Here is a 24,505-nt window from a genome sequence, read left to right on the forward strand (position 1 = left end):
TTACATTAATCACCACGCTCCAATTGGATTTGAACAAATCCAAAAAAGCAGATTGCATAATTACCCCACCCCCACCACCCCCCATCCCCTACCTCCTACCCCCTACCCCCACCCCCTCACCACACACATAAAACCCAGTTCTCTTTCAGTCCACTCTCACTCTCAGTCACACACACAATTCTCGTTTTCTCTCCGGCGTCTTCTATATAGGATTCTCCGCTCCTTTTCTTCTCTCTCTAGACGTGTACACACGTGTATACAGAGTTCTCTCTCTCTCTCTATCTCTCCATTTTCCTCCATCTAGGGCTCTCCGTCCCTTTCTCTTCCTTCTAGATTTTTTTATATGGCGCATCACGCTAAACCGGCGCCGGCGAAGCCGACTCAGAGCCACGGCGTCATCTCCGTTGCTAATTCGTCGGAGAATCATCCGTCGAAAAACCTGTGGATCGGCAGCGTGATGCCGGACGTCACAGATTCCGAGTTGAAAGCGTTGTTCGAGAGCCATGGAGAAGTCGCCGGGGTTAGATTGTACCCCTCCCGCAACTTCGCGTACGTGTATTTCAGAGAAATAGAGAGCGCGAGATCTGCGATGCAGGGACTTCAAGGGCACCTCCTCCGCGGAAACCGTCTCAAAATCGAGTTCGCGAAACCGGTTGGTGCCTTTAGCTTGATTTCGTATATTCGATTTTCTTCATTGATTCCGTTTTCAGATTCGTATGTTTGATTTATTGGTTTTCATTATGGTTTCTCTGTGTGATTACTAAATTAAAGCATGCAGAGTTTCGATTAGATTTGGTGTGTTTATATAGAATTTTGTAGAACATTCAGAATCAGAAGTATTTTGAGAACTTTGACTGTTTATAGATATAAAATAATTGAGATTTACTCTGTGGCCCATTCGAATACGATGCTTGAGTGTCTGCATGTCTAATTGCATTTTGTTGTCAACTTGTTGTGATTGTATATTTGTATGTGAAGTAGATTGTTTATCACTATCTGGATATGTGATTTTTTTTTAAATAATTTATAAATAAAATAAAATTGGCCTTATAAAATCTCGAGCTCGAGCAAATTTTTAATCGTTTATTTTTAATTTTTTTAATTTTTTAATTTTTATTAAAAAAATTAAATAACATGTATAATAATATAAATTACAGTAATAATAGAAAAAAAATCGGTTCATTTTTTTTGAAATTTTTATTATAATATAAATAATATTTAACAATAAAAAAATAATAATAGAAAAATACAAAAACTGAGCCCGAGCTCAAGCTAGATCGGGTTTCGTTTATTTATTATAACTAGCATATTTTTTCCCGTGCGATGCACGGAAAATTATTTCAAGAGTAAAAAATAAATATCAATTTAATACATAATAAGAAAATATAGTACACGAACATTTTTTTTTTGAGGAAGTACACGAACATAGTTAAATTTAATAATGTAGTATTATTCATATTTTATATAACATTACATATTAAGATTTATAATCCAAATATATAGATTTAGAAATTTCTATCTTTATCTTTTAAGATTTGAGATATATTGATGAAAAATAGGAGACTGATAATTATTAAAAATTAGTAGAGAAAAATTATTAAAAATAAATAATTAAACAAATACCATTAGAGTTTTTTAGGGTTGTCAGCGTTTCTTTCCCATATGTATCATTTTAATATCATCATTTTTTGTTCCTTTTCAGTACTAATATACTCCTTTTGCTATTGTAGCAAACTTTCCCGCAGGCTAAACCATGTAGTAGTTTGCTGGTGGCTTTAATCAGCCGTTCTGTTACCAAGGAAGACTTGCAGAGAGAGTTCCTCAAATTCGGTTCAATCAAAAAAGTTAGTTTCCTCAGAGACAGCAACACTGCATACATTGATTTCGTTAGATTGGAGGATGCTACTCAGGCACTGACATGTATGAATGGCAAACGGATTGGCGGTGATCAAATTCGTGTCGATTTCTGGAGAGGAGTAAGTTGATATTTCCGGAGACTATCTTAGTGATTCTGAAGGGTGTCGATGATTAATTCTCGTAACTATCTCAGTTCACTTTTGGTGACTATCTTAGTGATACCTTAGTGATTGATACCTGTAACTTTTGGTGACTTGTTATTTCAGTTGACTACGCTTCTGAAGGCATAGGATGTTGTTTTATTTGGTCCCTGCCTATCTGCATGTTGTTGAACATTTTGTTGTCTTACAGGAGCAGGGTCCAGATGCAAACCAAGTCCAGTTTTCTAGTACGATCACCGCGACTTCTGAGTATAGATGGATGGCAAAAGATTCCTCGAAAAGTTATCCTCAGCCTACTCTAGCAGGAACCAAGAGACAAAATGTAATTACCGATTTTAATTTGTATACCTTAACTATGAGAATTTCACAAAAAATAGTCTGAATATTGATAATGAATTTGACTAATTATAATTAGTTCCCATTTCTTTCCAGCAGTTGTATATAGCAGATCATTATGGTTCTTTTGATTATTTCATTTAAAATATTTCGAGTAGCCAGTTAATATGAACGAATTGTCCGTGTTATTTGGCTGTAGTATACAGTAAATGTCTTCTTATTCCTTTAATTGCCAGCATAATCATTTTTAACGCCTCCTTGTTTTCTGTTGCAGCAATTCCTTGATACAGTGCCGCCGAAACGAGCTGCAGTTCAGATGGACTTTCAAGGTCTCAACCCACCAGCTTTACGAGGCTGCCCACCATTCCTAGGACTTAGTGGTTCTGGTGCCTATATAAGACCATCATTTTTATGTCCTCATACTACCTTTAAACCTGCACCTCCTGGCTTGGACAATAGCCAACTTCAAAGAGACTCTAAAAGATCAAAAATTGATACTGATCCGTCTCTTGAAAGAGCAGAAAATAAAGGTGGATTGGGTGAAAAGGATGTCCTTAATTTGGGAAGTAGTGGTGGAGCAACTGTTTCTCTAACAAGTGTCCCAACTAGTGGACTTGGAAAGCTCCAATCCGGGAGTAGTTCCATGTGGAGGGGCACCATTGCGAAGGGTGGAATACCTATTTGTCTCGCTCGATGTGTTCCTATAGGAGAAGGAATTGATGTTCATATGTAAAGCCTTTTTTTTTCCTAATATTTTCTTCTTCTAAAGTTAGTGTTATTTGGACCTAAAGGATGATTTTTGCTGCATCAGTCTTGATTTTATATGCATAATTCTTTCAAAGAGGAAACATTTTTGGTTGATGAGAATTGGTTGCTCTCAATTTAATAGCACATCTTATTTTTTTGCAGGCCTGAGGTGATCGATTGCTCTGAGCGAATTGAATTGGACTTGCTAAGCACACTTTATGAAAAAGCTATTGGGTTTAGCACAGTTTGCTTCTTGCCTGATAGTGAAAGTGATTTTGCTGCGTACATGGAGTTCATGAGCTATCTGGTTTGCAAAGACCGCGCTGGAATCATCAGAATTGATGAATACACCCCCATATTTTTGGTGCCTCCTAAGTTTCTGAGTAAAGTTCTTAAAGTTTCTGGACCAGAATGCCTTTATGGAGTACTCCTAAAGTTTTCTGTAGTTGCATCTACTAGCACATCCATGAATCCCCCACCAACTCAGAATCGAGAGCCATGCACAAAGGAAAAGGTTCAGCCCGAGGTTTCAAAAGTACCTCCTAGTACAGTGAACAGCTGTGGACAACAAGTGCAATCTGTTCGACCCACATTAGTTCATCCAAACCTTATTTTGCTTTGACGCCTCAACTTTCTGCAACTCTTTAACTTCTTTTCTACTTGCTAATATGTTTCTTGTTTGCAGAAGGCGTCCTTGCCGCTGATTTCCTCTAAGTGGGCCCCCCCAAGAAATGTGTTTCCTGGTCCAAACATAGACATCACACATTGGAAACATGAACATACTCTAGACCATAATCGTCATATAGTGCAACAATTTGGCAACTCTGAACCAAGTGGATCGCGAAATGTAGCACCAGAGATTAAGTATGAACATGGGAGTTCTCAGGGCAATTTGTGGGGTCAGGTTTGTGGTAGTTCTGTACCCAAGCCAATGCCATATATGCAGCTACCTAGACTGGAATCGGAAAATCGGAGTCAGCAGCTCCATACTGATCCAAATGGGGAGATTCAGAATGGCACCGAAATTGATGATGAAAACCGAAAGCGGTACTTTGCAACTTTGTCATTGGCAGCTTATATCCTCGGTCAAAGAAACCAGCTACCTGATAATCATCAACCTGGGCAGGGTACGTCGGGCAAATGAAAGTATATTCTCATCAGGTAACTACACATTCTGAGTTATGGCTTCTTTTTTTCTTTTTTTTTTACCTCCTTTAAGTTATGAATGCATGATGCACATGAGTTGATGTTTGGTATTGCTTCCTCTTTTTATGATGCTTTTTTCTTGCTAAAATTGAATGGTACAATAGGAAGTGGATGTAAGGTAATTTATGTTTCAAATTTTATATGTCTTGAAAACTGTCTGAAATACTTTAGTGCGTGTAGTCAATGCACCTAATTGTGCGGTTATATTGCTTGGAAGAGAGAGAGGGTGTAATATTTCTGAGATCTATAAAGTCTGAAGGTATGATTCCGTTCACGAGGATGGGTGTACTTCATCTCTTGTGTTATGATGATTCTCAATGTCTCATTTAACACGTCGGTAGATGTAGATTCAAAGCTAGTGTTACCTCGTGAAATGTCATCTGAGTTTGGAAACAAACTGTTGATCTTTTCTTTCTCGAGTCTTGTCTCTCCTAGTATAGACACGTAACTCACTAGGATCTGCAGAATGTACAGTGTTGAATGTTCTCCAAGGAAGGAAACATCCATGGAGTTATAGAATTTCTCTAATATTGGAGAATAACATTTATACATCTTTCCATGTGAAAAAATACCCAAGAATGATGCACTTTCAGATTCTTAGGATCAACTTTGTTTCCTCGTTTAGAGTATACATGCATTTAAGAGTGTACATTCATAAATGCAGTATAGCCAAACATTTTGAACTTAATGTTGGATAGGGTTCCCGTGCTAGGATATGATAACACTCGTGCATTCTATTGCTTAGATAGGTAGCTTTCAACACCAGCCTCAACTAGCCTCACCCTAACATGTTCGGGAACATGTATAGTAAATATAAGAGAAATTGCAACTTTTGAGAAATTTCTATTCTTTCTTCCAACCACCTCTAAATTGTTAGGTCATCAAAACAAGAACTTTGGTGAAAAATTCCTCCGGGCTCCGACTTGCTAAAAAATCATCAATGATGTTGGCAAAACAAACTCTCATGAAAAAAATCTTTGCGGTAACACACCAAAGTCTATCACCCCTTGGATTGAGTTGCTCCTCTACTAAGTTAACTCAAGGGTGTCCGTTCCGCGTGTTAACATTCCGATAGCCCAACGAACTGGCGATGTGGGACAAATGCATCATGCGTAGCGTGTCATACAAATGTCGAGCTCCAAACCCATCACGTACAATTCTCTACTCTAAAACTATGTTATATGGGTTCGTCGTGTGCACCTAATCTTCAAAAGCCAACTCAAAAAGGGGATGATGTCGTTCAACGTAAGTCAATAGTGTAAGACTTCGACAAATTGGCGATGCGCGACAAACTACTAACAATACCATGCCGTATTGTCTAGGAGAGCTTAGGTCACAGAGAAGGGTAAATACTATGAAGAATATGTGATTCTTTTTCGTTTTTCCTTTTTTCCTTTTATTAACAACTCTTCCAAATATAAACTTTTCCAAATATTAACTTAAAAGGACTCTTCTTGAAAAACAAAGGGGAACACATAAAATTTCCTAAATGTTCGTATCTAACAAAGGAAACTAAATCCATGAGCTTTATAGATTCTACATTAGGTTTCTTATTATTTATGGAGTTATATAGAGAAACGTTTCAATGGTATTATGACAGTGAAGCTCTCGAATTCGTCATGTCCTTTATATATGCAGCTGGAGAAGAACCTTTCAATGAAGTGAAAGGAAGGCGATGAAGTGAAAGAGCGACAATCAATGAAGTGAATGTTGTGGAGATCGTGGTTAATGAGTATTGAGATTGACATTTTATCTAAGAAGAGCTATTTTTTAGCTTAATAATTTATGATTAACATAATAGACAATTATCATTTTTTCATTTTTTTCATTGGGTTGGTATCTTATTTGTTTTAGCAATATAACCGAATCACCAATTGCGGTATAAGGATTAAATGATTAGTTGGAAGAATGTTTTGAAAATTCCTCATTTAGTCGAGCAAATCTTGATGGAAATTCGTGTAGAGTGATAAGTGCTCAGGAAGCACAAATCATTTTAATAGACCAATAATTATCCAATTATTTGCACATATCATGTTAGAAGCGTAATTTGATTGAAGAACACAATTATTCATTAGTATTGCAATTCTCTTGCTATCTTCAAATTCATTTATCTATAATTTTCACTAAGAGTTAAATAATTTACAATGGAACATTTAAAAAGAGCAAAAGTTTTAAGTTGACTTGATTGCAAAAGAATCTACTCTTGCTTGATATAAAATGTGGGAGGAAAATAGGAAGGAAGTAAAGACAACTTCTTTTGATTTGAGATAACAAGAAGCTTTGGAAAGTAAACATTGGTGTATACTTTTCTCTTCCCCTCCTCTCCCCTCTTTGGTGGGAATAGTGACTTGTATTACCTCATGTAACATACAAGAATTATGAAAGCTACATAATATGGAAAAAATGTCTCTAAGTGTATGTTTTCATGCTAGTTCGTAATAGTTCAAGCTCAAGTTTCGGTTACAAATATTTGTCGCATGGAAATCGCTATCGCCAACTCTTAAATTTTCCCAAAATGGCAAAAATGCGTAATTGGAGGGAGTCATAACGTGATTGTAGAGACGAAATGTCTTGGAAATGATTTTTTTTTTCATCTCTCAATACGAAATCAAAATCCCCGCACCACTTTTAGACATATTTATTACTCCGTTTTAAATTCTTCCCTCGTAATAATACCTTTATCCCGTTACTTCTAAGCAAGCTTGGCAAACTTGACTGCTACAGGAAAACACGTCTTCCTTAAAACATAAACAAACATTACTTCGAATATGAAAATCTTTTCTGGAACACCATTCATAAAACGAATGAAAAATTATTCATAAAATGAGCATTTCTTGGATAAAATGTCTTTATCCGCATTCTAAAGCTTATGCTTAATAGTACTAATCAAGTCTTAATAGTGGTCCGCATTACACGTAGTCGTGAAATTTGTCAAAAAAACATATTTTCTTGAGAGTGTTCTCATACATATCGAATTGCTAAAAGACCCTGGCATTATAACTATAAGCAAAACCCCCCCGTATGATGCATTTTTTAGCACACTTAGATACACGTAAGAATTAACATATTTTTGGTAATTTATCATTTATATGGGTGATTGATTGATAATTATGCATGGTAATCGCTACCTTGTAATTCTATCAATGCTATTTTTCATCATGTGAAATTACTAGGAAGTTTAGTCAGAACGGAGTAAAAGAAAATAAAAAAACTCTTCCGCGATAATGTTCTTCCGAATGATGAAATACATCAACTTTTGCAAAACAATGTCCACTTAGTCGAAGAAGGTTTGAAAAGCACATTTTCTCAAGAGGTCTTAGACCAATTACAAAATTATAGATTTACACAAAATTTGCCTCTTTTTGGTAATTTGTCATTTATATGGTTGAATCGTAGGTATAATGCTCGATAATCTCAACCTTGTACTTAATTCTATCAATGCTCTTTTGTACGATGTTACATTATTGGGGAGATGATCTATAACGTAGCTAAAGTAAGAGAAATTAGAAACTTTCACGCCACAGGACATCCTTATTAATTGGTCTTTTATGTATTAGCAAGTTAGACTTTATGAAGGTGTTTACCGCAGTCATTGTGTCCACATAAGGTTTCTCTCTTTGTTGGTCCTTTTTGAGATTTCAATATAGTTGTGCCTTGTAGCTGTGTTGCTATGCCTAGAAACGTTAAAATATATTCGTCATCCATTGAAACTAAGCACAATGATGAACATCTTCTTGTAAATGTATAAATGTCAATTAAGTGTTCGAGACAATCATTCATATTAACAACACTTTCGACATGTTCAAAAGAATATTATAAGAAAATTATAGCAATTGCGATGTTCTTTATAACACTTTTTAAAGAACTGTAGGAGGTTGAAGAAACTTCCTCTAGAAATTTTTAATGTCTTACGCATGTAAATTTCAATCTAATGACAAAATCTTTTCTTGCAGTTTGCGGTGATTATCTACTCAAGCAGACTCCCTCAAATACGATATACAGCCTTGTTACAAGAAGAAGATTATGCGAATGGGATTGGTCTAAGGTTCTACTTGAGTATGTTCATGTTTCCGGTGTTTAACATCAGTGTTTGGACCAAGAGCTACATTTCTTGGGGGTTTCAACATAGAGAAAATTTGGGGCAAGGACACATTCTGCGAACATGGAAAGGAACACTTTTAGCGGGTAAAAAAGAAGGTACAGTTGCAATAAGTCCTTGGCGCCATAGCTAAAGCAGTAAGGTATGCTAAAAGGTAAAATCTTAATGTGAACACGTGGTTACTTTTCCTTTTAGTTCTTGACTTTTAATTCATTGACTAGAGCATTAAATACTTTTTATGTCTTTAAGCGATTTCACTAAACCTCCCAGTTATACTTAATTTGCAATTAAATAATATTTGCATCCGCGTTCAACAAACATGCATTTATTCTCATTAATTGATATCTTAGCTTCCGCTGTCGTGTCCAACTGTCTTAAGATTAAGAATCACCTTTTTCTTTGGCATCTTTTTATTTTACATTTGTAAATTTGTGATGACCTTGCAGTTTTTGCAAATGTAGACATGTGGATTGGGGGGGGGGGGGGGGGGGGGGTGTTGTGTTGGAGTATTCAAATCGTTTTGGGCTGTAATATACAAAGTAACATGGATATAGTCATAGATGTGTATCACCATATGATAGGATGCTCAAAGTATGTTGCTATTGTGTACTCGAAATAGAGATGGTTTTCTGTTCATTGCGAGAAGAAGTCTTTTACACCAGTTCCAAATTTTATATACATTATCATGCATATTTCTTTCACATGCATAAAGAGTGTTGTTACGTTGGAATTCGTAATTTAATTCGTAGCTGACGGTCATAAAGGCAGAATATATCTGTCTGTCAATATTCCCTTATTTATTTTCTGTGTGAACTTGCATGTATCTTGTTCGACCTTTCCTTTTTGTGCTTTTGATTTTGAATGGGATTCGATGCCCTGTTACTCTTAAATGAAACAAAGTTTTACTTCCTCGATTTTAGTATAGAGGCATTATTCAATATGTCAAATAAGGAGCCAATAGAAGTAGCGACATAATAAGCTTCCTCCTTTTCATTTATGCAAATAGATATTAAGTTTTAGGCAGCAAGAATGCAGTTAAGTTAATTCTCTCTCTCAAATGCTGAGTGTTACGCTTCTTTTGTGGATCATTATATTGACATGTTGTGGCTGATTTACCGAGTCACTCGCTAACTGAGGTTTCTTTATCTGGATCAGAGCTTTGAATGATATGCATTGAAGGAAGAAGATATTCAGAAATGAAGACGGCATTTTATGCAGTTGCAGCATCACCGGCCGGCAGTCAAAATCCTCGATGCAGCAAGAACAGAATCTGGGAAATTATTTGCCACCTTTTTTTGTTCTTTAGTATTATGATTTGCACTAGAACAAATGTATTTCTTCAATTCTCTGGAATTTTATCTCTCTAGGTTAAGATAAATCATGTTTAATTGTGTAATAATATGGATTGAACTTCTTTTTTTTTTTTTTTTTTTTCTTTTTTTTTTTTAATGCAGGCCTGATATGTAAATTCTAAATATTTATTAAAATTTGATTTTTCTAATTGTAATTTCCATACAGAGCTTTGGATGAGATTAGCATTTGTCACTAAAAAGTTAAAGGGTAAATTACAAACACCCCCCCTGAGGTATGACCAAATTACAAAAACACCCCTCTTGTTTGGATAATTACAACCACCCCCCTCAACTCATCAAATTTAGTGAAATCTTCGAGATTATATGGAATATTATCACTTTTGTACCCGTTTTATCCCATTCAAACTCTACATTATGAAGCAAGATGACCATAATATGTGATTTTTAGCTTGTATATATCAGTTTGTGGTGCATCGGAAACTGTATTTTTACGCAAAGAGTACAAACTAGAGCACATTTCACGGAATCTAGATGACTATGTTGAATTTGGCACCATAAAGGTAAGAAAAAATCATAGTTGAGGGGGGTAGATGTAATTTTCCAAACAAGAGGGTTTTTTTTGTAATTTCACCATACCTCAGGGGGGTGTTTGTAATTTACCCAAAGTTAAATTATTATTCTTGTGATATTAAGGTAAATTACTGCCACACCCCTGAGATAAAGTCAAATAATGAAAAAGCCCCTCATGTTTGGGTAATTACAACTATCGCCCTCAACTATAAATCTTCTTACACTTTTTACCCTTATGGTGTCAAATCTAACATAATTTTCTAGATTTCGTGTAATGTTCTCTATTTTGTACTCGTTTTCTGCAAATATATAGTTTATCATTCACCACAATCTGATATTTACAAGGCAATAGACACATCTTAGTATCATTTTATCGAATGATATAAAATGGGTACAAGCAGGAGAATATTTCACATAATCTAGAAAAATTCCTCTAAATTTATCAATGTGTAAAATTCATAATTGAGTGGTGATTGTAATTATCCAAACATGAGATATTTTTTTGCTATTTGACGTTACTTGAGGGGTAGCCTTAATAATTTACCCTGTGATATTATAATCAACTTATTAAAACACTTTTTGTAAAATTAAATCCGGGAACACAAATGGGCTCCAAGGTTTGACTTTTGACTTTGTGTGGTGTCCTCCTCCTTTGCGTGACAAAAACAACAGGCAACAGCTGCACTGTTGCAGATTACAAAGGAAAAAAGAAAAGCAAAGAATTTCCCTCAAATTAATTTTCATCAGCTTCCTCAAGAATTTTCCCCCTTTTCGATCGATTTTTCTGTATATAATTATAGGCTATTCAGTAAAATAATTCATTAATTAAAGCCCTAATCCCCAAACCCAGCTTCCTCGACGTTCTTTCTCTGTTCGTTCCTTAACACCTGGTTCGTTTTCTTATTTTGTTATTCTTCGTTAATATCGAACTGTTCCTTGATTGTTGTAATTTTCAATTTTTTTGCTTGATCTTTTTGTGGAGTAATTTTTTATTTTTATTTTTTTTAATTGCAGAGTTTCTCTCGATCACACCTTTGCTTGTTGTGCAATATCTAGAGTTAGCCGCTGCTGTGTTCATTAGGTAAGAAAAAATTGATGAAGGGATGCAATTTTTGACCTGACTGTGAAATTTGCTTGTGTTTGATTTTGTGGGGAATGTTATAAACATGATCGAGAGTCCTTAGTAATTAACCCAATTCCTTTTATTTAGTGTTTGAGTGATTGTTGGGCTTGTCTTTTTCTAAATATTTGGGTAAGAGCATGACTGTAACTATTGTTTAATTTTCTTCATTAGAAGCTAAATGTGATGATCTTTGGACACATTGTTCCAAAAGTTCGAAAGGATTTTAGGGAAAATTCTACATTTTTTGTGATTGAAGACTCTTGTTTATCTTCTTGCTGTATGGGACTTTTATTATATTCCCGTGTGGTTAAAGTGCAAGCTGAGGTTGTAGATTTTGACGTTCGACGTGGCATGTACTTCTCTTCCCCTTTAATGTTTCTTGCGTTGACAAATTTTTGAAACAGTTTTTGAAAGTTGATTCTGTCTACGCCGAAGTTGCTTCATTGTTGATTTTTCCTTTTTCGAGGAGTGAAGTGTTGTTCGAGAAGAGTATATCAACGTATACATCACACACATGCATTAGACCATATGAAGATTCTGTGTAACTGATAGAAAATCTTGTAGATGCATCCCTCAATTGGAATCGAAAGATGGGACGTAGGTAGTTTCCATGCTCAGCTCAAATATACATTACAAAAGCTACTGGGAACTTTTTCTGGTTGTTTCCATGCATTTCAGTTGACATGTGTTCTTTCTAGTTTTCGTTCTTCCTATCGTTTCGGATCTTCATGGATTTCGGTTAATGTTTTCTTTCTATTTGCTTAAATCGCACATTTGCTCAATTGTTTTCATAGTTATCTGCATTCATGATGGCTCCATATATATATATATATATATATTCAGACAGGTGATTTGATTTTTAGTATGGCAAATCTCGAGCAAAACCAGGAGTATGAATGGATTGAGAGAGTAAAATCAGAAGGAGTCGTTCCGTTTCTTGAGCCAAATCATTGCCAAAAGGGTTGGGCTTCTCCACCTGGAGATGGTTTCTTGGTAAGAGGACCAGAGTATCTAAAGACAAAAGCAAAGATCCCAGGTGGCAATTATCTTCTGAAGCCACTAGGTTTTGACTGGATTAAAGGACCAACGAAGGTCTCAGAACTCTTAAATAACCCTAAAAACCGTGTTAGGCGAGCACTCGAAAATGAATCCGCAGACGGTGGTCATAAGCCTTTTGTTTGGGCTTTCAATTTACAAGTCCCGAGTAAAGACAACTACAGTGCCGTTGCATATTTCGTTGCCACCGAACCTATCAAGGAAGATTCTTTGATGAGCCAATTCTTAAAGGGAGACGATGCCTTCAAGAATTCAAGATTGAAACTGATTGCTAACATTGTGAAAGGCCCTTGGATTGTAAGAAAAGCAGTCGGCGAACAAGCTATCTGCATTATAGGGCGTGCACTCAACTGCAAGTACTGTACAGGAGAGAACTTTATGGAAGTTGATATAGATATTGGGTCTTCGGTCGTTGCAAATGCGATTGTCCATCTGGCGTTTGGGTACTTAACAACGCTTACTGTTGACTTGGCTTTTGTTATCGAGGGTCAAACTGAGTCAGAGCTGCCGGAAAGAATCTTGGGAGCTGTGAGATTCTCTGAGCTTGATGCTGCTTCAGCCAGGCAAGTTGAATTGCGCTCTGAAGGGAGCGCAGGAAATTTACAGTCGTCTTTGCCGAATAGATTCTGGAAATCGATTGGGCAGGGGATTTCACAACTTATTCATACAGGGCCTCAAGAAAGTGATCCCAACTCAAGTGCATCAAGTGCCAATGGAGCTAACAAGCCATAGGTATTTAATTACTCTTTAAACATTCAACAAAATCTGCACAGTTCTTGATCTGTGTTGGGTTATTTATTACATTTGTAAATCTTCTCCATTATTTGCTGTTCTCGAGTGTCCTGAAATGTCAGTGCTCGAAATCAGTCTGTATCTTGTTATATCCGGATCTCGATTATGGTCGTTACCATCAAATTTGGTTGTTCACCCTTCTCTTTTTGTTCTTTTTTTCTTTCTGTCTGTAGTCTATGGATTTTTTTATTTCAGATTAATCACATAAGCTTCGAAATCTTTGTGTCAATTAAACCTCAAATGTGAATAATTATTTGTATTAAAAAAATATATATCTATTGATGTTTAACACACTCGAGCTCGATTAATATTCGTTCGAACTTCACTAGATTGCTTATCAAACAAATCTCACACTATTTTTGAATCTTTCTTCGACAACACGATGATGTAGAAAAGAAAAATGTCGAAATACAAAAGGAGAGCTCTAGTATGGTTCAAAAAATAAATCAGAGCAAGAATATAACTTAATAAGAGATAACAGAAGCTCAATCATGTAGGTGTAATCTAATCAATTTTCATTTAGAAAGTGTTCATCAACAAACTGCTTCATGTATCAAAAGTAAAAAAAGATCACTATCAGAACCAAGTGTTAGCCATTTATCCAATGATTATCATCAACACAAAATACATAAAATGGGTCAACATATTTCCTAAAAAAATCCACTTAGCCTACACAAGAAGATCAGGAGATGCACTCATCTGCAGGGTTCTCCCATTTCCCGAACCAACAAAACGGACAGACGGCAAAGAAAGATCCGCCACAGATTCAATCTCGAGAAAGTCGAAATCATACGCACCAGATTTCTTCAAACTGAAAACAAACACAAGCACAATCCATCCAAACATAGACACAGCCCAGTAATTAGTCATCCCGTGTATCAACCCCCACGCAATAGAATAACCAACAATTATCCCCGATAAATGGCCAAGAAAACTCGCTTGCGGCACAATTATAGACGTAAATATGAGAGATTCAAACGGGGCAAAACTGATTGGAAGTGAGAGAAACCCAAACAGCTCCAATTTAGAAGAGGGTTGCTTCGTGGACAATATAGTCATCCACCCGAACACAACGCAAGAGTAACCGACAGCTGTCACTCTCTGGAAGTACTCGATTTTGAACTTTTGGATCAATAAATGGTACATTCCAAGAACTAGCAAACCCGACAAAACGACCAACAACAGCGTGTATTGAAGATAATATTCCACTCCGAGACCTATGTGCCCTAACTGCTCAATAACACCTAAGCTCCAAAGCGCACTCATATTAAAAACGAGATGAAGGATGCTAATGTGCGAGAAAGCGGATGTGATTATCCTCCAATGATGGCCCTCCTTTGCGGTATCGTAGCTCAATCCCACGTGGGAATACCCAATGCCATTCTTCTGAATATAGAACCAAATTAAACTGCATATTCCGATTATACAGCTCGTGGCTGGCTTTTCCCAAATCTCGTAAAATAACGGTTTCCCCATTGCGCCCCGATTGAATTGGACACGGAAACTTTCCAAAGATGAAAGCTTTACAGCTTTTGATGGATATATAACTCAAAATTGCTACTAGTGCCGTCTGCCGACCAACTGTTTGATGAATTGATTGTGAAGAAACCTACTTCTAGAAATCGCAACAATCTGCCATCGCTATATCTGATGTCAAATCTAGTAAAGAACCATGATCGCTTAACATAAAACTCGGATTTGTTTCCTCAGAAAACAAAGAATTAACCGTCCGATTTCCGTAATTTAAGAGTTCGATTCTAGAGAAGAACTTACTGATTCAAAAGGAAAAGCTGTCCACTCCACTTTGACGGTGGCGCTGACAGAATTAACGGTAAGGGTAGTGGAGGAGTACGGTTTCGCCCGCCGGCCGGATGTAATCGTAGGTTTGGATTTGGATATTATGATCTATTTCGGAAAAACAGTGTCGGCAATCGGCACAGCTTAATGAACTTGTCCCTCATTTAAAAATAAATAGAATTGTGGGGACCACTTCCAAAAAAATAATTATTTTTGGGAACATTTAAAAATAAATAAAATTGACGGGCACCAGTAAAGAACATGGCGATTTTTGCCCCCAAAATTGATGTGTGCAAATACGAATCCTTATCGTCTTGACCTAATTTTTCAACAAAGAACATGTTTTTGTCGCTTTCAACTCCAAATTCTCGTCGAAGGATCTTCGATCAGATATTTATTCGATAAAAAGAAAAAGGAAAAAAAAAGGAAAATGGGAATACCTAATTTTCTAGGGTATGTGTGAGAAATTGAAAGAGGAGCAGTGAAAAGTTTTGATCTTTCTCACCGTAAGATGCAGATACTCTGTGATGTGTGTGAGAACGCCGCCGCAACCGTGGTTTGCTGCGCCGGCGAGGCCGCATTGTGCGCCGAGTGCGATGTACAAGTGCACGGAGCGAACAAGCTTGCTCGCAAACACCAAAGGCTGCTTCTAGAATGTCTTTCCGATAAGCTTCCTCCTTGTGATATATGCCAAGTATGTGTGAAATATAATAGCTTTTAAGTTGATTTTCATGTTGAATTGTATTCGAATTTGCGAGGATTGTTTTTTATTTATTTGTGTTGATTTTGTATGAATTGTTTCTTATGTCAAAGTAAAGATCTGTACTTCCGTTGTTCTATTTTGAGGATTATTGACTTTGTTGATGATTAGGAAGCGGCATTAGAATTAAATCGTTCGATAAAAGAACCGCGCTTACATTTCTGATATTGTTTCGTTTATGGTTTTGTAGTTTATGTAAGTGTTTCTTGTTGTTGTTCGTTCATCTGTGTGTAGAAGAAAGTGGCTTTTGTTTTCTGCGTGGAGGACAGAGCACTGTTTTGCAAGGACTGTGATAAGCTCATTCATTCAGCCAATAGCCTTACCGCAAAACACCAGCGTTACTTAGCTACTGGAATACGAGTTGCTTTGAGCTCTAGTTGTAATGACGAAAGTTCGAGAGTCCAAATTGAGCCAAAGCCTCCGAAATCAAATTCAACACTTACTTATTTGAAAATCGAGCCACAGATTGCTTCGGGTGCTTCTTCACCTTCATGGGCTGTCGACGAGTTTCTACAGTTTTCAGATAACGAATCCCCTGACAAGGTAAGAAAGTTTTGGTTTTTCTTCACTGAATTATAAAACATAGTACTAGTTTCTTTCTTTCTTTTTTTTTTTTTTTTTTTTTTTTTCTCTCTCTCTCAGTGCTTGCAAGTAACAAGTAAATTGCTTAGAAATGTAGGAGATTAGAGAACCATCCCTTTTGATGTCCACAATTCAATGTAAATTGCATAAAAGATCTGTAATTTGGTAACCGAGAAATACTCATAGTTTCTCCCGATTGTTAGTCTCGTCTATTAATTTTGAGCTGTGTTTCACTTGTGCAGAAGGAGCATCTTGAATTTAGTGAGCTCGAGTGTTTGACAGACGCTAATCTCATCGGTCACGAGTCAACGGAAGTACCTCAACTATCAGTGTCTCTTCAGCCAAGCAACTTAGACTTAAACAAGGCTACCAAATTGTACACTGCCCACAAAAGGCCTAGAATTGATGAAACCCTAGATAATGATGAAGAGCATTTCACAGTTCCTAATCTTGGTTGAAATAATCTTTGATGATTGATGGCAACAAGAACATGCATTGTAATTTGTAATTTGTAAATAGAAAATGTTTCCATGTATTTAAGAAACAAGCAATGCTGTAATGCTATTTCATGATTAGAACTCCAAAGAAATTTTCATTAACTCTGCAAAAAAAGTAAAATTCTAAAAACCTAAAGAAAATTGAAAAAACAGTGTAAATTTAACCTAAAGAAACTAAGGAAAGCTATACTAAGAACGGCGCGCGCGTTTACTCGGTCGCAGTCCCATTGAGAACGGTGAGGACTTGAGACGGAGTAGGAAGAGCTGGGATTGCACCCTTCTTAGTAGTGGTGATAGCTCCACAGGCACATGCATATTTAAGCACTTCCTTCAATCTCGATTCATCCTCGATTATCGCTTGGTCATCGACAATCTTATACAGGAGTGCTCCAACGAAAGAATCTCCAGCTCCAGTTGTATCCACTGTCTTCACACGGTACGCATCCACAGCTCCACGGAAGTTCTATTTATGTATCAAAAATAAATTGAATAAATATATGCAAATATTAATAAATAAATAAAATTAAAAAATGATTAACCATGGTTAAAAGCATACCTTGGTGTAGTATCTGCAACCCTTGTCCCCAAGGGTAACTAGGAGGAGCTTCAGATTGTCGTGCCACAGAGACATTGCGGATTCATCGTCGATATTGTCGTTTTGGGTGAGGAATTGGAGTTCTTCGTCGCTGACTTTGATGACCTCAGCCTGATTCCATATGCTCAAAATCTGTTTACGAGCTTCCTCGGCGGAGGACCAGAGCGGCAGGCGGAGGTTTGGGTCATACGAGAGGAGTGCTCCGGCGGCTTTTGCCACCTCCATTGCTTTCAGATGGGCTGATCTACATGGCTCCACTATCAAGCTTATTGATCCATAATGGAACACTTTTGCCTATATTCAAATCACAAATCAATCCAAAAATTAGAGAGGAACGGAAATTACTATTAAGCTATTTATCGTATTAATGAAATTAAATAAATTAAAAGTTTGCAGAAAAAAATGAAGTGGATAAATTCATATCTCTGTAATAGGAAACTAATGCACTATAAACACAACAATTTTTTTTTTTAAATACATTGACCAGAGTAATTTCAGTCAACGCAATCCAAACCGTTAATGTGCGTGATTTGCGGCGTGATTCACGTTGTAATCCAAAAGATTTGCCGAAAACATTTTTTAACAGAAAAAATTAAAAAAAATAAAATCAAATCAAACATTGAGTCTGACACCTAGAAATTATATCAGCCTAAAACACAGTACAAAATTCATATAAATTCACGTAGGAGAAATAAAGTGTGTGTGTGTGTGTGTGTGTGTAGATTTGATGAAGTGAATACTTACAGATCTGATGAGATCGAGATTCAACTCGTCGGGGGTGAGCAGCATATCAGCACTAGGATTCCTGTAGAACATGAACTCACGCTCTCCGTCGGCGCGTAGGGTGACGAACGCCAGAGCCGTCCTCGCATCCTTGTCGAAATTCACGCCCTCGGCTGAAACGCCATTCTCCCTCAGGATTCCGGCGAGCATCTGGCCGAACTCGTCGTCGCCGAGCTTGCCGACGAAGGCGGCGTTTCCGCCCAACCTCGTCACCGCTATGGCAACATTGGCCGGCGCGCCGCCTGGAGCCTTGATAAATCCGGGCGCCTCCGCCAGAGACACGCCGGAAACCGTGGGCACGAAATCGATCAGCATCTCGCCGAAGCTGACGATCAGACCGTTACTGGAACCGCTGTTGTTGGTAGCCGCCATTGTTATCGTAATTCGAAAGTATATACGTATATGTGTATGTATATGTGTGTGTTGAAAGTTGGAGGATAGAAGAAGGCAGAAGGGGGTTTATATAGGAGCAGAGTTGGGCGCTACTTAGAATTATAGTCGGAGAAGAAGTACTATTTGAATAGCTTATCCAGCAAGGATAATTTATTTAATTAATTCGTTTAACGTATTTTTATTAATTTTTTATTTTATTGTGAGGTGATTAATACGTATAATTATAGTGGGAAAAGAATTAATTATTAGAGTTTATCCAAAAAGGATAATTTATTTAGTTGATTCGTTTAATGGATTTACTATGTAGTATTATAGTGGGAAAAGAATTATTATTAGTTACAAATTACTATTGATTATGGTGATTATTATAGCTTATCCAGAAAAGATAATTTATTTATTTAATTCGTTTAATGCATTTAATTTAAGATTTTTTATTTAAAAAAAAATAGTTTTAAATATGTAGGTATTAAGATACGGATAATCATGGATATGAGGATTTGTTTGTTTGGATTTTTGCTTCTACAAATTGCTAAAATCAAATTATAATGTGGATAATATTAAATTCGTAATTTGTTATCCAAATATGAAATAACATGAATTTTGAGATACACGTAAATCGTAATAATGGTAAATTGCTTTTTCTTTTTATTAATTGACCAATCAAATTAAATTATACAGTTGGACTTGATAAAATTGGTCCAAGGCTACATTTGTGAAATAGCCCACACGTATTGGGCTTTAATTCATTACTTTCGCCATATTTTTAATATTATAATTAATTTTTAATTATCAAAAAAAGTATTAAATTAATTTTTATATTTATACTAATATTTAAAGACTTAAGTAATATTCAAGTAAGTGTTACCAAACAAACCATACACCTTAAATTTTCTCAAAAGCCCTAAAACCCCGCCTGCACACACACACTTACACACACTCAGACGATAATGGCGGAGAAGAAAAGAATGATAGCGTTAGGGTTCGAGGGTTCCGCCAACAAAATCGGCGTCGGAGTCGTGACATTAGACGGGAGCATTCTGTCAAATCCACGTCACACCTACATCACTCCGCCGGGGCAAGGCTTTCTCCCCAGAGAAACCGCCCAACACCACCTTGAGCATGTGCTGCCGCTCGTCAAATCGGCGCTGGAGGAGGCCAAGATTACGCCGGCCGAAGTTGACTGCCTCTGCTACACCAAAGGCCCAGGCATGGGCGCCCCACTCCAGGTACCCTACTTGTGCTTTTCCGCTGCTATTTAACTGATTTTCACTTTAATTGAAGTTCGTTTCTTTCAATTAGCTAATTTTGTTGTATTTTTTTTTTACTGTTATTTGTGGGGTTGTACTTTGCGCTGTTAACAAATTCAGTAGGTTGTACTGGTGCTTTATGTGGTTTCTTACGAACATATTTTCCTTCCAGCAATGCTCAAATAAAATTCGAACCTTTTGAAGACTTAAGTAGGAGATTTAACCAATTAACACATTTTCTGTACTATTTTTGTTGAATTTAATGTTTACAAGAACCAGGGCATTAAATGATTAAATACAAACTTCAAAGTGGTGGATCCTTCTTTTTTCGTTTTCGACAGTTCTTTTTTTCCCCAAACCGTTGTATGTGGTAGCTAACTATAGAAACAGTATGGGATTATCCGACAAGTGTTTGGAACTTGCAGAGTTTCAGAACTTTTTATTCTTATGGTATGTTACGATGCACCAATAAATGGGGTCCAACATCTTCGTAGTTATTAGAAATTTCCATCATTGAGGTGTAACTTGTGGTACACAATCTTGTCAAACATTGATATGTCGCACATTCTTCTTTTAAAATGTTCCCCAAGGGATTAGATTGTTTCTTTAAAGCAACATTTTTTTAAGAATGGAAGTGTATACTCAGGGGTTATATGACAGGTATCGGCTATAGTGATTCGAATCCTATCACAACTTTGGAAGAAGCCAATTGTTGCTGTTAATCACTGTGTAGCACATATTGAAATGGGAAGAATAGTAACTGGGGCTGATGATCCTGTTGTGCTGTATGTTAGTGGTGGGAATACTCAAGTTATTGCATACAGCGAGGGCAGGTACCGTATTTTCGGTGAGACGATAGATATTGCTGTTGGAAATTGCTTGGACAGATTTGCTCGGGTTCTCATGCTCTCTAATAATCCCAGCCCTGGATATAATATCGAACAGGTACATTCGTAAAGACAACTAAAAAGTTTCTTCATATGGCTTATGAATAACTGTAAGATGCATATAACATTCATGTTACAATTGAGATTAGAGCTCCTTTTTGCATTTTTTTTCTCCATGAATTAGAATTTTGTTTTTAGTTTTGGCCACCTTTGACGACAAAAGTAGTTACTTGTGATTGAGACGTGATTTATTTGACCTTTTGGCAGCTTGCCAAGAAAGGAGAAAAGTTTATAGACCTTCCCTATGCTGTGAAAGGAATGGATGTTTCTTTTAGTGGGATATTGAGCTACATCGAAACTACTGCTGAAGAGAAACTAAAAAATAACGAATGTACCCCTGCAGACTTGTGTTACTCTCTGCAGGTAATATTTTGGAATTATTTTGTTTGTTTTTAATATATCAAGAAGCTGAAAATTGACAGAATCTATGTGTACGATGAAAAACTGTAGGAAACTCTGTTTGCAATGCTTGTGGAGATTACAGAGCGAGCAATGGCACATTGTGACACGAAGGATGTGCTAATTGTCGGTGGTGTTGGATGCAACGAGCGATTACAGGAGATGATGCGTATAATGTGCTCTGAGAGGGGTGGTAACTTATTTGCAACGGACGATCGGTACTGTGTTGATAATGGGGCGATGATTGCTTATACAGGGCTCCTTGCTTATGCTCATGGGATTTCAACTCCACTCGAAGATTCCACATTTACACAACGGTTTAGAACTGATGAAGTATTGGCTGTATGGAGAGGCAAGGAACATTCTGCAATGAATGTTGACGAAATTAAAATGGGTTGAAAAAGGTATTTTCTAAATTTATATATTGCAAGATTGGTAACTCATTTAAAGTCGAATGGCTAAAAAAAATGTCGGGTCCTCAATTGCTGGCTTGAAAATAACTGAAATTATAAATCGTGACTTGGGAATTACTGATGTGATCTTATTATTTTTGGCATTGCAGGTCAACCAGGGAGGTTTATTCGGAAGTGTTGGAGAATGAAGCTTGCTGTGTATTAGGATTTTTTTTCTTCATGTAATATCTATTGGATGAAGTGTATTGTCCATTTTTTAAGCATGATTATTGTGTTGATAATATTATCAGCTACTGATTTATTAATTAGTGAATTCTGGCCTCGTTCGGGATCTGTAAGGTTGATTGAATTAGATACGATTAGATTGTTCGTGGTAATGTAATATGTGATTATCTTATGTTTGGGATTTATGATTGATTATACACGCATTGCGTAATATCGTTATCTATATTTATTTCTGCCCGAATAACAAACAGTTACTCGAAAACTTCAAAACATAATGAAGAAACCATTCAGTGTAACTTTATCTTGATACCATCCCTCAAAAGTTTCAAATTTAGCTGGCAAAATTAAATGTTTATAAGTAGTGTACATGAAGAAACTACCCAGCTCACCTATCTCTCAAGCTCATACTTTTACGCTTCTGACTCAAAGCATACCGACGAGCCATAGCAGGATTGTACAGCTTCCTCATATGCTCCGATAGTCTCTGAATAGCTCGTAAATCGCCAATCTCAGACAGCCTCATCAAAAAGGTGTCGAATTTCTTATACGGCAATTTCATCCCTCTGTTTATAACTTCCTCCAAAAGCAAAACAGCATCTTTCCTACTATCACCGCATCCAAACAGCCCCTCAATCATCACACAATACGTCTCAGTATCGCGAGCACAGCCCCTTCTCTCCATCTCACTCCAAGTTTCGAACGCACCTTCACTATCACCAATCGCGAAAAACATCACAATCAAGATATTATACGTTTGCACACTCGGCACACAGTTCACCTCCACCATTTTCTTGAAAAGCGCAAGCGCTTCGTCTCTATTCTTGTTATCACAAAGAACCTTGAGAAAGCAATTGTAAGTCACGATATCCGGTGGGTACCCTGTTCTTCCCATCTCTTCCAGAAACTTATAAGCCGCCTCGATTTTTCCGCTCAAACACATTCCTTCGATTAGTTCTTTGTACGTAGAAACATCCGGAAGGCATCCACTATCAATCATATCTTTCAAGATTCCAAAGCATTCTTCGAGTCTATCGTTTTGAACAAGTGCAGTCATCATAATAGCGTAAGTCTTTGCAGTGGGAGAAGACATAGTCGTGCCGTTTTTTTTCATGAACTCCAAAAGCTTAGCAGCATCACTCAACATTCCAGCTCTGCAAAATGTATCAATGGCAGTGTTGTATGTGAAACTTTCGGGTGTATGGCCCATGTTGATCATATCTTCGAGCACACTCATAGCCCTACTAGGGTTTCTCACTCTACACCATCCGAAAAACAATATGTTATACGTGTCGGCATTTGGCTTCACCTTTGTTTTCACCCTCTTGAACATGTCTTCAGCATCCTTAACAAGACAACACTTGCACATAGCATCCATTAGTAGGTTAAACGCGTTTATCTCGGGTTGTGTCTTGACCCTAATCTTCTTCTTCTTCGCAAACTTTTGGAGATGCGTCAAGTGCTTCTCTGTGTACTTTCTCAAAATTGTCAGCAGTACTTCGATAGGGACTGAACTTTTTTTGCTCCTTTTCATGTAATCAAGAAGATCGCATATTATACGAAACTGCTTCACCTTGTACTTGGTACTAGAAAGAGTGTCGATCATCTTGTTGTACGAATCAGGCTCGTGACTGTAATGTTCATGGTGGCCCGCCCAATTGAAGAACCTGAAAGCTATTTTTTCCTCGAAACGGAGCCTTTCTAAAATTTCAACAACCATAGATGTTGTCAATTTAAAGTCGAGCTTATCAAGAGCCTCCTCCATTTGATACTCAGGATTGGAGTAATCCATCACTGTTTTGTAGACCTTATCCGTATAATCACTATCGGATATTTCCTCCGATACGAAAGCTTCTGAACTGCAAAATCTACGGCCTGAAAGTGGTGAAGTTGGACTCGAAATGCTACCACGTCGAAGACAGGGGTCGACGAGTAAAGCTGGATTCGATGTAAGAAATAGGCAATCTTCCATTTTGCTGCACTTGTTGAGACAGTCAAGATGAACAGCATGAGTTAGTGGTGGATGGTACTTTGTGAATGGTAGCGAAGACACATTTCTTGAGAATTTTCGAGTTCTGTAAACAACATCCGAAAGCGAAAGGCGTCGTAACATTACGATAATGGAATGCCCGAGAGAATCCTCAATGCATTACAAAGTTGAACGTAGAATTGAAGAGCAGGCAGCGGGTACACAGAAATATAAGTATAATTTATTTGGTTGAGGCAAATCGTCGAACATGTAAAGGGCGTCAAGAAAAAGCCATCCCGTTATGTTAAACTGCAGAGCTGAAACTGCAAATGTAATCTGCGCACACCCGAGAGAAATCAGAAGCCTTCAGAAATTGGGAAAAAAATCAGAATTTCGGAATTAGAATAAAAGACCATGTTCGAAAATCGAAAAGAAATATGATCGTATTCAGGAAAATTCAACATTTCTATGTTTTTTTTTTTTTGATAAATAATATTTATATTATAAATGGGCCTATTCCCAAAATGGGCTCAAACCCATCAAAAAAAATTGCTGAAATTAGCCCAATTAAATTATGAATGGCCCTATGGCCCGAATTAAATAAATAAATAAAATTAAAGGGCCCAATCTCGAATGACGTC

At 37.0% G+C, this 24,505-nt stretch overlaps 7 protein-coding genes across 16 annotated transcripts; 4 read left to right on the forward strand and 3 right to left on the reverse strand.

Annotated features, from left to right (window-relative positions):
- Positions 1 to 139: 139 nt before the first annotated feature.
- On the forward strand, positions 140 to 9,827 carry LOC105959522 (flowering time control protein FPA). Of its 5 annotated transcripts, none has more exons than XR_016029549.1 (8): positions 140 to 652; positions 1,731 to 1,976; positions 2,209 to 2,340; positions 2,629 to 3,083; positions 3,264 to 3,681; positions 3,787 to 4,262; positions 8,261 to 8,560; positions 9,562 to 9,827. XR_016029549.1 is itself a non-coding variant. In XM_088813209.1 (7 exons), the coding sequence occupies exons 1-6, from the start codon at positions 344 to 346 to the stop codon at positions 4,243 to 4,245; spliced, it is 2,019 nt and encodes a 672-aa protein (XP_088669335.1). In that variant the 5' UTR covers positions 140 to 343; the 3' UTR covers positions 4,246 to 4,262; positions 5,908 to 6,227. The 5 variants fall into 5 exon arrangements, 3 of the variants coding, with proteins under 3 accessions (XP_088669335.1, XP_088669334.1, XP_088669336.1); XR_016029550.1 differs by having other exon boundaries at positions 8,261 to 8,548; XM_088813209.1 differs by lacking the exons at positions 8,261 to 8,560; positions 9,562 to 9,827 and adding an exon at positions 5,908 to 6,227.
- Positions 9,828 to 10,878: 1,051 nt separating this feature from the next.
- Positions 10,879 to 13,400, forward strand: LOC105959526 (ENHANCED DISEASE RESISTANCE-like protein (DUF1336)). 5 transcript variants are annotated; one of them, XM_012983641.2, is made up of 4 exons: positions 10,891 to 11,179; positions 11,304 to 11,370; positions 11,887 to 12,013; positions 12,256 to 13,400. In XM_012983641.2, the coding sequence occupies exon 4, from the start codon at positions 12,277 to 12,279 to the stop codon at positions 13,198 to 13,200; it is 924 nt and encodes a 307-aa protein (XP_012839095.1). In that variant the 5' UTR covers positions 10,891 to 11,179; positions 11,304 to 11,370; positions 11,887 to 12,013; positions 12,256 to 12,276; the 3' UTR covers positions 13,201 to 13,400. The 5 variants fall into 5 exon arrangements, with proteins under 5 accessions (XP_012839092.1, XP_012839095.1, XP_012839093.1 ...); XM_012983639.2 differs by having other exon boundaries at positions 10,976 to 11,179; positions 11,817 to 12,013; XM_012983638.2 differs by lacking the exon at positions 11,887 to 12,013 and having other exon boundaries at positions 10,879 to 11,179.
- A 354-nt stretch (positions 13,401 to 13,754) lies between these two features.
- Positions 13,755 to 14,736, reverse strand: RBL13 (RHOMBOID-like protein 13). The gene has a single exon (XM_012983642.2). It carries the CDS (start codon positions 14,734 to 14,736, stop codon positions 13,930 to 13,932), a length of 807 nt encoding a protein of 268 aa, XP_012839096.1. The 3' UTR covers positions 13,755 to 13,929.
- Positions 14,737 to 15,568: 832 nt separating this feature from the next.
- On the forward strand, positions 15,569 to 16,988 carry LOC105959528 (B-box zinc finger protein 25). Of its 2 annotated transcripts, none has more exons than XM_012983643.2 (3): positions 15,569 to 15,751; positions 16,052 to 16,360; positions 16,642 to 16,988. In XM_012983643.2, exons 1-3 carry the CDS (start codon positions 15,569 to 15,571, stop codon positions 16,855 to 16,857), a joined length of 708 nt encoding a protein of 235 aa, XP_012839097.1. In that variant the 3' UTR covers positions 16,858 to 16,988. The 2 variants fall into 2 exon arrangements, with proteins under 2 accessions (XP_012839097.1, XP_012839098.1); XM_012983644.2 differs by having other exon boundaries at positions 16,055 to 16,360.
- On the reverse strand, positions 16,972 to 18,746 carry LOC105959525 (pfkB-like carbohydrate kinase family protein). Its single transcript, XM_012983637.2, has 3 exons — positions 18,236 to 18,746; positions 17,453 to 17,785; positions 16,972 to 17,359 (listed from the first exon to the last, which is right to left on the reverse strand). Exons 1-3 carry the CDS (start codon positions 18,644 to 18,646, stop codon positions 17,105 to 17,107), a joined length of 999 nt encoding a protein of 332 aa, XP_012839091.2. The 5' UTR covers positions 18,647 to 18,746; the 3' UTR covers positions 16,972 to 17,104.
- A 754-nt stretch (positions 18,747 to 19,500) lies between these two features.
- On the forward strand, positions 19,501 to 22,070 carry LOC105959529 (Actin-like ATPase superfamily protein). The gene is made up of 5 exons (XM_012983645.2): positions 19,501 to 19,893; positions 20,575 to 20,859; positions 21,069 to 21,224; positions 21,312 to 21,664; positions 21,823 to 22,070. Exons 1-4 carry the CDS (start codon positions 19,615 to 19,617, stop codon positions 21,657 to 21,659), a joined length of 1,068 nt encoding a protein of 355 aa, XP_012839099.2. The 5' UTR covers positions 19,501 to 19,614; the 3' UTR covers positions 21,660 to 21,664; positions 21,823 to 22,070.
- Positions 22,071 to 22,101: 31 nt separating this feature from the next.
- LOC105959530 (Pentatricopeptide repeat (PPR) superfamily protein) lies at positions 22,102 to 24,328 on the reverse strand. The gene has a single exon (XM_012983647.2). It carries the CDS (start codon positions 24,006 to 24,008, stop codon positions 22,284 to 22,286), a length of 1,725 nt encoding a protein of 574 aa, XP_012839101.2. The 5' UTR covers positions 24,009 to 24,328; the 3' UTR covers positions 22,102 to 22,283.
- Between the last annotated feature and the right edge of the window lie 177 nt (positions 24,329 to 24,505).

Source organism: Erythranthe guttata, chromosome 14, assembly GCF_056151865.1.
Source record: "Erythranthe guttata isolate IM_541 chromosome 14, IM_541, whole genome shotgun sequence".
NCBI classification, from domain to species: Eukaryota; Viridiplantae; Streptophyta; class Magnoliopsida; order Lamiales; family Phrymaceae; genus Erythranthe; species Erythranthe guttata.